This window comes from Halichoeres trimaculatus, unplaced genomic scaffold, assembly GCF_033239565.1.
Source record: "Halichoeres trimaculatus isolate MK-OKI-2021-1 unplaced genomic scaffold, fHalTri1.1 fHalTri1_scaffold_23, whole genome shotgun sequence".
NCBI lineage: Eukaryota > Metazoa > Chordata > Actinopteri > Labriformes > Labridae > Halichoeres > Halichoeres trimaculatus.
In genome coordinates this window covers 8,332,501-8,345,265 of record NW_027437201.1, presented here as the reverse complement: position 1 = coordinate 8,345,265, position 12,765 = coordinate 8,332,501, and the positions used below count along the sequence as shown (strand labels likewise).

Below are 12,765 nucleotides of genomic sequence, written 5' to 3'. Positions count from 1 at the left end.
AAGGTTCAATATTGTGATTATGATGATCTCATCCAAACAGTACATCCATATAAGTTGCAGTTTTTGATAGTTAAATAATGTAGAATGAGACCATAAAATAGTGTAGAAAAATAACAACTAGTGCTGTCAGGTGATTAAGTAAGCTAATATAATTAATTACAGGTTTTGTTCTTAATTAATCTAATTAATCACATTTTAATCACATATCTGCTTCAGGATTCTGACTAATCAAATGAATACATGTAGAAAAGAAGATTTATAGATCCACATTTTTTTCAATTCAGTTGCAGCCGTCTATAGAAGTAGATTATGTTTTTTAGCTGGGGAGGCGGGGTCTGGCAGAGCTTGTCAATCAAAATCATGCTCTTAAACTACTGTGGGTGAGAGCGGTGCGCTCTTTGGATGAGAACTCAGCATGGATATGAGGAGAAGATGTGAGATGACAGAGGCAAAGCAAGATGCTGCAAGTCAGAAAAGTTCAGGCAGCTCACGCTCCAACTGAGGATGTGTCGCGGTAGTTCAGAGAGAAAGAGCGGTGTGATCATAAGGAAAGACGAGAGAGAGATAGTGGAGAGGATCAAAGGATAGAGCGCCTGGAACAAGCGCAATGAAAAAAGTATGTTGTGTGTTCTAAGGTAGTTTTGGTGTTTACATAGTCATAGGAAACAATATTATTTGGGTCTTGAAAGAAAGTTCAAGATGCTCGAAAAATAGCTGGCAGCCAATGAGTTAATCACGTTAATTCTCATAACACATTAATTTGTGGCATAATTAATTAATCTAATTTATGCATTAAAGTGACGGCCCTGATAACGACATAGGCCCACCTTGGATGTCCATAACAGGAATCAAAAGGGTGAGTTTTCTTGAAACATTGAACCCACCTCAGCTTTCCATAGCTCCCAGGCATGCCCTCCTACTAATTACAGCAAATCATACATGACCGCCACAAAAAACAGTCTCTGTAAAAAGACTCTGTCAGAAAATGTGCTAGTATGGGGAGATTGTAGCCAGTGTGGACAAAGAGGAGAAAAAAAAGATATCAGAGAAAGTGACAGAAGTAGAATTGCAGAAGAGAAATGAAGACATGGAAAGAAGCTGTAGGAGGAGGGGGAGGAAGAAAAATGATGAGCGGAAGGTGATGTGTCAGAAAGAAACAGGCTAAAAAAGAAAAACAACTGATGAAGGGCAACAAATGATAGTGACAAAAAGAGATAGATCATAGTAAACCTTTGGAAGTTTAAAACCATGGAGCTGTTCATTTTTAAAGATAATGTTAAAAATGTGTTAAAATAACAGCTGGAGGAGGCCTGCAGGGAGTGAATTAAAATCAATGCAGTGTCCTCACCACAATGTTCGTGCAAATATGTGTGTGTGTCTGTGTGTGTGTCTGTGTGTGTGTGTTTCTGTTGTTATCAGTATCAGCCCAGCTTGCCATAGTTAGGACAGCAATGATTAGAGCACAGGAGGGGGCCAGGGGCTGATAATGAGCTGTGTGAGTGTGTATACTGTTGTGTGTGTGTGTGAGTATGTGTGTGTGTGTGTGTGTGTGCTTATCTGTACAATTCCATACTCGACAGTGCAGGGAGTCTTGTGAGCGTTTTCCTGCCTGAATGTGCCGTCTGACCCATCTACAAGTAGACCTGTGTGTTGGTATGAGTGTGTGGTGTGCATGTAAACAGTGTGGGTTGTTTTTTTTTGTGTGTGTGCGTGTGTTCCTGCTTTTCATTGTGCTTTCTTTTGCCCCTTATGTAGCTGTATTGAAAACAGGGGGACTGGAGGTGGAGGAGTGGATAACCATTGTTGCTGAGCTCTGCTGGATTGTTAGCTGGACTGGGGGAGTGTGTAGTGATAAACAGAGGAAAGAGAAGGTTCTGATGCAGAAGAGGAAGTGTGTGTGTGGATGTGAATCCAGTAAGTGGAAGTGGTGAAATTGGAGTTTTAGTGTAGAGCAAATACGAGGCTTTGAGAGAGGAAATATATGTTGGAGGTTGGTGGTAGTGATGACTTCAGTGTAAGGAAAGCAGCAAAAAATTATACTTTCTATATGTTACTGCAGCGTTAGTAAGCACAGGCATTCTGACAGAGTACACAGCCAGATGACTGCAGACTTGTTCTATCCACTTCAGAATTGACTGAATGCATGGTCACAGTCGTTTACATGCTGTATGCAGCCTGAAGTTTCTCTCCTTGGATTCAATTTAATATAACTTAAAGAGTGAATTCATTTAAAGAGGGGGTAGCATCCCCTCCTATATTTAAACATAGAAGTAAAGTAACAAAGTATGGATCACCATATAAGAAGTGTGCAAATCTTGAAACGTTTCAGAGAGGTGGGCCTCAAAAACTAAAGTAAACCTATAACTCTGTCCCTGACAGGCCTCGAGAACTGACCAATCAGAGCGATGGGGGTTTGTGGAGCGGGGAGCCTCTAGGCCGGGTTACACTTTCTACACAAACGTGACGCATGGAAATGAGACGCGTGGAATCAGAACAAGAGAACGCATGTCTTTTTATACTTTTTAACAATCCACGCAGCATCTGTTTTCAAACTGCAGGGGGCTGTATATCACCAACACACATCTACCACAGTACTAAACTAAAGTAGAAGAAGTTGTTTACACTGTTTACATCTTCTTCTTTTTTTTTTGCCAATTCCTCTTCTCTGCTGAGTTTGGCTGCAATTTCACACCAGGAATTATTCATCACATGCTTCTCATGGTGATTTCTATGTGATGAATCATATGAATACCAGTATTTTTTTGTGCTTCGGGATGTAGGAGCTCTTGTTTGTTTGCACATATCCTTGCAGTGGTTAAATGTCAGAGATTTTCGGAGAACATGGAAGTTTCTTGAAAAACTTCGACAGAACTGCAGGAGGGAGCAAGGCTGCCCAAATGGCGTAATTTGTCCGCATGAAGCCATGTGGACCTCGCTGATTTAAAAAAGCATTAAACAAGCTCTAAAGGGACAACAGCTATAACAAAGTGTTTCAGGCAGAGGCTGAATGAGGGTTTTCTAAACTAAGCAAGAAAAATAGTTTTATCTGTGAATAATGTAAAGCTACCTCTACAAAAACATATTCCCTTTTTTTGCAGTAAAAATTGCCCTTTCTTGGCCATTGCCTCTGGAAACTGGTGGCTTTTTTGTGTGGTCCAAGTGTATCAAGCTGGACCACTATCATCCTCAAATATAAGCATCCCCTTCATCAGTGGTGGAAACTCTGTGCTTGTCTTGATTTCAGGAGTGGTTGGATATGTTGTTTTAGTTTTTATTTTTTGTTATAATGGATGAAAGAACTGCAAAATCATTCTCATGGATAGATGACTTCACTTTGTCTCATCCCTGCAATTTTCCGCAACAAATGAGCAAATAAGCCCAACTGGCTTCTTGTGAAAAGCTGTGTTTATCAGCATACAAATACAAAATAATGGACTACGAAGCTGTCATACTGATGACTGTAAACAAATGTCAGTGAAACCAAATAGTTATCATATAGCTTCAAAAGAGGAGAAAGCTGGAACAGATTTTCAGAATTCTTAACGTGTATCACTATTCCTCACTCATTCTTCAGAATAATAAACCAAAAATACATTCAAATAGAAAAATGTATACGATATTGATGAGTCTGGCCAGGAAAAGCAGATAAATAAAGAAATGAATGGAGAGCGTTCACCACCTTCACTTTCAGTTCCCTGGTGTTCTGCACAGGCCTGGCATGGCTTCCCAGAACACTTAGAGGCATTGTTAATTTTATTAGTAACACCTGCACTTCTCTCACCATGACAAGTGAAAGTGTCTGCTGCAACCCATGCGAAGAGATTTAATTTCAGCCGTCCGAATTCGAAAATGCCCGAGCTGTCATTGCCAACACAATACATTTGTGTTTTCACTTAATTCTATATTCATTCGATGAAGCTCAACTTTATGACATATTTGCTTGGAGGAGTGTTTGAGGAGAGCAGGTGGTTGGAGAAGCAAACGACTGCGCTGGAACTTAACATCTACTCAAGTACACACACACATACACACACACACTCTCTCTGTACTTGCTCCCCAGCAGCCCCATTCATCACGATGTGATTACTTGATAGCTTAGCCAGTTGGTAGCCCATGTCATAATGTTTAGCCAGCTGTGATGCTTGGCCTAATGACGGGACTGGGTTTATTTAATGGAGCGAAATCTGCTGGAAATGTAAGAGTTGCCAGATCCTCCGAAAATCTGTCAGGGTTGTAAGCAGGGAAAACTGGCAACCACATGGAAAGAGAGGCAGGTGGACAAAAACAAGACGATGTTGGGGATCTCTTTCAAAGCTTGTGATGGTTTAATTTTGTTGCCTGCACGTTTCAGGCTACTATTATAGCCAGACAGACACTCTGTTCCAACTGTGGAGGATGGTTTGTTTGAACACGATGGACATTAGAGCTTTATCAAATGCACAATCTGACTATTCAAACACTTTTGGCTTTTGTTGGAAAGCTTCGACTCTCCATTCCTTTATTTTCCAGTTCATCCTTTTGGCAAAAATCTATGCTAGCCTCCAGGGATATCATAATGTATCCATTAGATTCTTGTTAGTTATGATTTTGCAAACACATCTTCAAGATGAGTTGCCTCCAAAACATTTCAAGTTAATTTCTTTTTTGTATGTGTGTATGTGTCAATCCAATTTGAATTAATATTTGATTTAAATAATTGAAGAAATTTAGCAGCTAGCATCAGCCTGGTTCACAGGCCTGACCAAGTGAGCCACCAAAAAGCTGAAAAAATAAATAAATGAATAAATAAATAAAATGGATGTTGAAACTGAATTCTTTGACACTGAATACTTGAATTTTTAGCGACTGTTTTTTTTTTTTCTTTTTCTATTTTTGAGGAGTTTACATGTTAAACTTAAAAAAGAAAAAAGTATATTTTGAGATGTCACTAATTTTTCACACCAAATTTATTTCAACATTAAAAAAGAAATTAAAGGGAAAGAAAAAACTGGTGCTAGAACTCTGATTTTTTTTTTTTTAAAGTCTGGTTATAATGCTGAAAAAAATCAGTTACAAATTTAGATTCAGACTCTTATGATACAAAAATACTTCCATACCTTTCAAAGACACCAATTTATCCATTGAGAAAGTTTTTATCACACATTTTTAACTTTTTTTAATGATCTGATAATTCTTTTTTCTTCCTTTTTTTTGAAAAGAGACTTCAAAATCACATGGTCAAGTGTGTCTAGCCTAGTGTTTTAGGAACAACTTCAAGTTCCAAGGCCTTTTTTTGTTTAATACAAAATAAAATAAAAATCCTTGTATTAAATCATTACCATTATAAAATTCATCTTGGCCCCTTGAGGGTCCACTTTCTATTTTTGATTTATTGTGAATCTTTGAATATTTCCATGACGAACGCACCTGATGCATCCCAGTCTTTTGTGTGATGAGAATAAAATGTATGTACCCGCTGTATTTGAAGGAGCCTTCAAAATGAGACAGCCTGCTATGACGCAGTTGGTATTGTAATGCCCCATTTGAAGGTTGTAGCACCAGATTTAGGACACAGCTAAGTGTAATACAGCTACTTTTTTAACAGTGTTTTATTTGATAGCTTGGTGGGTTTATAATGAAACCTCTTTGTATATTTTGTATGTATACCAGCTCATGTAGGATCTTCTGTTCATATGTTGACAAATTATCTATTTTCAAAGGGCAGCCCTGATTTCCAACATCGTTCACCTCACACTAACATCACTAACACACACTTAATTTTTTGAGGGAAGTCCAGGTACAGAAAGCTGTCAGCATAAAAGAGAACTACGATGTTAGAAAGCTATGACTCTCAGTTGTGTCTTTGCTGCCAAATTGCAGTCAACCCTTGAGAGGAGGTGGGCCAACAGCCTACACATACATATTTAATCTGCTCATCGGCAGATACTGACTGACTGATCCTTTCCCAGGTTTCCACCAGTGAGTGAGGAGGCAGCTGTGGGAACCCCAGTGGGAGCCGTCATGGCAGCTGCTGTCAATCAAACTATCGTGTACTCCATCATCGAAGGCAACGAGGGAGGTGAGTGTGCTCCCAGAGCTTTTTATACACAGAGGAAGGGTCGCTGTGGCTTTCACCCAAGGAGCTGGCTGACTTAACTTCCAGCCAATAAAGGAGCTTGTTCACTTACATTGTTACTTAGAGGGTCAGGAGCTTGTTAGCCGAGCGTCTCTGAAGCAAACCACCTGCTGTGCAGAAATGAAAGGAACCAGAAATACACAACCTTTTTTTTTTTTTTTCACAACACTAGAAAAGTGATTAAACTGGCAGTTTTATATATATATATATATATATATATATATATATATATATATATATATATATATATATATATATATATATATATATATATATATATATATATATATATATATATATATATATATTCTGAGTGATAAAGTACAGAGAAAAGGCAGTTTGACAAATTTAAAAGAAAAGAAAGAAATGAAGAAAGCAGGTGCTTCTACTTCTCACACAGGATAAAGAGGCTCTGTAACATGTAAATGCGAATCAGGCCCAGTTCCTCCTGATTTATATCAAGATGGCCAAATGAAAAGACCTCTGGGACTTTGAAGAAGGATTCAATGATGGGGCATAGATAGCAGGAGCCTCACTTACAAAGAATGCTTGACTGCAAAGTGTTAAAGCAGAAACAGGGGTGGAGGTGATTTAATTTCATATCAAAAGGGCAGACGTTTCTAAATGTGGTTGAAAATAGTGTGAAACGGGATACATTTTGGGACCTTGCATTTTTTTATTTAAGTATGTGAGCAAATTTGTCATGTGAATGAAACTGTCAGCACAGAACATGATCAGAAATGTTTGTAAAAAGAGGCTGTAGGAAATTACATCAGGAAAGAAATTAAAGGTTGCAGCACTTGATTCCTTTTTTTAAAAGATGTACTCAATTTGAGAATTCAGTGGTGCACAAACCTCCACGGAGAGTACATGTTCAGGTGAGTCATCACTCAAGATTCTTCTCTAATAGATGAGGGCATGTGAGGATTACTGTGAGAGAAGAAGAGGTAAGATCTTAAAGCTTGACCCTGACAGTGAAGGGGTAGATTCTCCTAGAAATGTTTGGTACAATTGTCCCCTTTTAGGAAAAGAGTGCTGCAAATCTGTACAAAGTTGTTCTAAAAGATCACCATGAACATCTTTGCTTTAGGGGGATTGTTTCTGCTTTGAGGACAACGAAAGATGACAGGTGGACTCTGGGAAGAAGAATTATAGTCAGAAGCTGAAAAGGTGTAAATGGATACATCCCTCCAGGCGTGCATGTAAACTTCACTCCCTATCTTGGCTCACACTAAAAATAGTCACTAAAATGCTCTGTCATCTATGTCAGCTGCTGGAGTTAGTCTGAAATTTGCAGGTTTATTTTTCACAGTCCCATTAAAGCCACAGAAAGAAGGAGTGTCTCAATAAATCTCTATACATGCACCCAATTGGCTCAGCATTAAATGACCATTTGAGTGCATGTTCACTGTGTCATTATGCACCAAGTATTTTGATCAGTTAAAATTTTTAAGTTTTGTTTGGGAGCTATAAAAGTATCAGTTTCAGATACTTATTAGATCCACTTTATGATCCAGTGCAGTGAGCTTTTGTCTCAAACATAGTACATCTCTGCATGTTCTGTGTGTATTTGTATTCATGCTTCTATAGATCTCTTTATCATAACTGTCAGCATAACCCAACAATGCTGTGACTTACAGTTTCCAACCAGATCATTCCACAGTTACATGTTTGGTAATCTCCAGAGCTTATAGATAAAGGTCATTATTACTGTTATTGTTATTATTATAAAAGATGTGGTTTGTGAATAGCAATTTCTGTCATTTGAACATTACACGTCACATCTCTAATTGTCAAAAGGGTTTGGTTGCTGGGTTTAGGTTGTTATCCCTGCTTTGTAACAATAGCAGTAATTTAATAAAACACTCTATCGTAAAGCACCTTTTGAATTAGTGTTACAAAGTGCCTAACAAGGTAAAAATAAACTTGTAAGAAAGAAATAAAACAGAAGAAAGACAAAGAGAAGTAAAAGAGAAAGGATTCAAGATCTTGCCTGTGATATTGCCAGAGAAAAAATATTAAAGTTAAAGTAAAATTTAAAAAAAGAAATAAAAGCAGCATTTTAAGAATCAAAACATGCTCAGCTGATAATCTAATAATGGCTGAGGACCTCAGGTCATGACCGGGCATGTATGGACTGAGAAGATCAGAACTGTACTTTGGTGCAAGTCCAGATTGTGCTTCAAAAGTCATCAATAAGGTTTTAAAATAAATTCTAAAATTTTGGACAAGCTGTAGCCTTTGTAAACTGTGATGGTTTAAACATGTACAGAGGGCTATGGTAGTCCAAATGAGAGGAGACAAAAGCCTAAATGACAACCTCAAGGTTAACTGAAGAAATAACAGCTAAACTTCATGTGGAAAGAAATGAATGACACAACAGCTCCCTAAAAGTGAAGCCAAAACCTTAAAGCTGTGGTACTATCGAGATACACTATTAGGTTTTATTATTATTAATTCATTTTTTATTTGTTTTTGGGGGCTAATTTATTACATAAACATTATACATTTTAATGCTCTGATGTACATTAGCTTGAGGTAAATTTACAGCATCCTTCGGCTGTTCAGTGGGCTTATGTGTCTTGCAACTCAAGTGGAGTTAGCAGATTCCAACAAGCTTAAAACTTGTGTGTTTTTAGAGAGGTGTAGTTTCTTGAAATTGGGAATTAATCACATCTTGTGTTTGTTGTCGTTGTTCCCTTTTTTTATTTTTTATTTTACCACCAACTATTTTAGTTTTGAGATTTTCCCTCTGAATTTAGGGTGTCAAAGTCAGAGCCTTTTGGCAGATATTCACCTGACAGATTGTAGACTTTGGTTTCGGCCTCTACTGAAGAGCCTGTTTCAAAAAGCTTTCCCACTACAGACTGTGTAAATGTGAGAGTTCTTGGCAGTTTTTATTTGAAGTTTAAATGAGTGTTTTGGGTAACAGAAGGAGTGGGACATCAATACTGTATCTTCACCAGCCAACTCCTACTGCACACTGCCAAGTGTGCCAGAGCCTGTTATAGAGGACATTTTGGCTTCACTTCAACACTCCATCCATCTTTATATACAGTCAGCATTGAGGTCCAGTACCTGCGGTCCACTCTGTTAAACTACATAATCTGCTGACTCAGGAATGACAAGAGAAACTTCTGGCTGTGACTTCTCTCTTCAATATTTAATTTTCTTTCATACTTACCCAGTCTCTCTTGGTTTTGGCTCTCTCTTCAGGTGTCTTCACTCTAAATGAGACAACTGGAATGATTTCTACAGCCAAGCCGTTAGACTACGAGGCGAATTCCAGCTACATTTTGAAGGTAGAAGCGGACTCAATGGATGTGGTGTCCTCGAACCTCAGAGCTCCATCGAAGAGTAAGTGTTTTAATGTTAAGTTGCATGACAGACTTTACTGTGTAATTATTTCCTCTTATACACAAAGAATAAAAATCACCCCCTGTGTGATCTGCAGATATTTCCACAGGCTGTGCAGTTTTCATCTTGTGCATACTCTTCCTTTCTCTCTGTCACTCACTGTCTTTTCTCTGGAGCTCTCCTTCTATTTTTTCCTGGTACAACTCCTCTCAGACTCCTCTTCTTGTCTGTACATCTTGGAATACATGTTCTCTTGGGCCTCGGCTGCTGTTGTTGCTTTTTACACGGCTTTTTTTCCCCCCTCCTGCTCAAGCTGTCTATCAAACGCGTAGACACCACCAGCTTGTTGTCTTTTTGCTCTTTAAAAGCAATCCTTTTTCCTCCTGCTACTGCATTTATTTCTCATTGATTGTCAAAGGAATGTGATTATTAAGCTGCCCAGGGTTTAAATCTAGAAAAACAAACATGTTTGCTCTGATCAATGAGGACAAGTAGAGCTTGCGTGCAGTGTGGAAGATTGAAGATTTTATCTGTAAAGCTGTGACTGAAACGGCAGAACACAGTGACCTGCACTGGTTTAAGCCAGCGTGAATTTAAAATGAAATTGAAAAGTAGAAGCAAAATCTCAAAGTTTTCCAGTCTTTTATTGTTGTTACTCTTTGTAATTTTTGTTCTTTTGTCAGTCTTCAAGTTCTTTTTTCTTTAAACCCATGTCAAATGAATTATCCCACAGTTGCATGTGGGAAGAAAGAGAAACAAAGAGAGGTACGATTGGCTTGAATTACAGTTTTATTCGAAGTTGAAATGAATCCTCTGGCTGTGGAAGAGCTTATCCGTGAAGTCTGCAGCACGTATGAACAGTGCTGTGGTTGCGTTTGTTGAGATGAAGGAACAGGTGCACCAGCTGGTAGAGTTGGGCCACAGCAGCGAATGGGATGTTTGTACAGGTGCTACCTCTACTGCAGCCTGCAACAAGATCACGCTGTTTACCACTTCCTGAAACTAAAATACAGTCTAAGCTTAACAGATGTTGGAAAAGTCAGAGACGTCACGCATGGTGACAGGTAATAGATGTTATTATAGATGTTAAGTTTCTGTGTGGAGTAAGAGTTTTTATTCACAGATAACTTAAGTCCTGATTCTCAAAAAGTTCTCACATCCAAATTCAAGTTAGCGGTAGTGGAAGCCAAGTGTTTCTTGCTGCTTAACTAACTGGAGTATTTCAGCTCCTCTCCCTGTCAGTTTCACTGTGACATTACAGGACACTGTGCCACAAATCAACAGCTTGGTCCTCCTGTTGCCATAGCTGCGTTTCCAGTGCCTCCCTCCTCAGTCAGTTTGCTTCCCGTCAAGCTATCATTCAGCTCTTTGTGGCAACCCTTGGGAAGCATGCTTTTCTGTCCTCAGGGTTCCCTCCCACACAACAGGATTTCTGATCGATCAGGTAGAAATCAACATTTGACACAAAAAAGGTTTCTCTTGTGTCTGCTGCTCGGGGTAGGCGTAAGAATGGAGCCCTCACTGTTGGTGAGTGGCAGGAAAGCTTCTCTGCTCTCCCCCAAAGCCTTGCATTGAAAATAGATGGCCTCCGATTATGAGTCATCTTTAAAGGAGAAGAGAAAGTGGTGGGATAGAAATGAAAGGAAATACCTAAAAGAAAGAGATGACTACATCCCCCCAGGTGGAGGGACCTGGTTTTAACACACTTGTAGTGTCTCCCCTAAGGCACCAGCCAGCTTTTTCAGACCCAGATCAACTCTGTTACTTGACATTGACCACAGTCTATATCGAGAGATGGAGAGGGCCAGCGACAGGGAAACTAGAAATGTAACTCTCCACACTGGTTGTTATTAAAGCCTTTAATCCTCTAACCTAGGTGTGTGTTGCAGCATTGCACCACGACTGATGGGGTTGCTGTTTAGTACCAGGACTCTGCTATTAATTACCTGGTCTACACAGCAGGGCCAGTCCTCACTGATATTCAGGGTGTGAGTTCTTTGCTGGGTGTCTGGCTGGTGCAGAGCGGCTTGATGCTCTGGAGACAGAGGTGGTTTCCAAAAGAGAGGAGCCTACCACAGCACAGCAGAAGGGAGACGGGGGAAGTGGGAGGTTTAACCCAGTCCCTGTGGACACTTGCCCTGCAGCTTGAGCGCTAATTTCACAGAGCTGTCCCATCTCAGCAGTTTTGGTGGTTGGAAGGTTGCACTTGTACAGTGTGTGGTCTCTCTAGTGTAATGAAATGATATTAATCCTACCTCTCAGACAGATTTCAATACATTACCATCATAACTGCAGATCACATACCTTTTCTGTTACACATGGTGTCCCACAAGGGCTAGTGCTTGGTCATCTCCTATTTATCCAAGTGTAAAGACATAGAATAGAATAGAATAGAATAGAATAGAATAGAATAGAATAGAATAGAATAGAATAGAATAGATTAGAATAGAACTTTATTGTCATTGTAACAAGTTCAACGAAATTGAAGTCATAGCAGCAATCAAGAAAACAAAAGTAAGAAAGTGTATAAAAAGTGCAAAAAGGTCCATCAGAAAATAGGTGATGACAGCTTGTCCATCATTCTCCAGTTCAGCCAGCCTCCACCTCCACAGGGTCCAGGACTGAGCTTCTTCAGTCATGCTCTATCTCTGTCTCCTAGATCCTGTCAGCTCACAGCAGGTGAAGCTCTTCCAATGTGGTGTTGGTGTCTGATGTTCGCTCCATTAGCCATGTCTATAATTACCATGATGCTACTCTGCCCTCTGGTATTCCTCTGTTGCTGGGTTAGCACGGCTAGCTCGTCTATCATATGGGAGATAGATCTTACGTTCCCAATAACGATAGATGGAAGGACAGGTACATATCGTCACTTCTTTGCTTGCCCCTGGGAACCAGCACGTCATCCTCACCTCCTTCTCCTCACCTTGTGGGAAGACATCAGGCCTTGCACCAGTTAGCATTGACATGCTACTGGCTGCTTACAGCTGATTTCACTTGTAAACAATGCAGCCATGGTTACATGTAGGATCTCCAGACAAACACAGGAGAACAAGTAGTAAACATATCACTGAAACCACAAAAAGTTTGGTGTCCATGACCAACAAATGAGCTATACAAAGTAATGATCCACTCCAAATACTAAGATTATGAAAAAGAGACGGAAAAATCACAAGAAACGGACAAAGAAGAGAGAGCTGCTGCAAAAGGCAGCCATAGCCAACAGGGCGGCGCCTAGCAACCATTTACACAAGCTAATGCTTGAAACAGCCCAACAAAGAAAACTGAAATTAGCC

The 12,765-nt window shown here is 39.5% G+C and overlaps 1 protein-coding gene across 1 annotated transcript in view; it reads left to right on the top strand.

Annotated features, from left to right (window-relative positions):
* Nucleotides 1-12,765, top strand: part of pcdh15b (protocadherin-related 15b) — a 281,925-nt gene that overhangs the window by 207,168 nt on the left and 61,992 nt on the right. Inside the window, exons 27-28 of the mRNA XM_074662917.1 lie at nucleotides 5,949-6,058; nucleotides 9,332-9,472. Of these exons, the coding sequence (XP_074519018.1) occupies nucleotides 5,949-6,058; nucleotides 9,332-9,472 (251 nt within the window). The remainder of the gene's footprint in view (nucleotides 1-5,948; nucleotides 6,059-9,331; nucleotides 9,473-12,765) is intronic.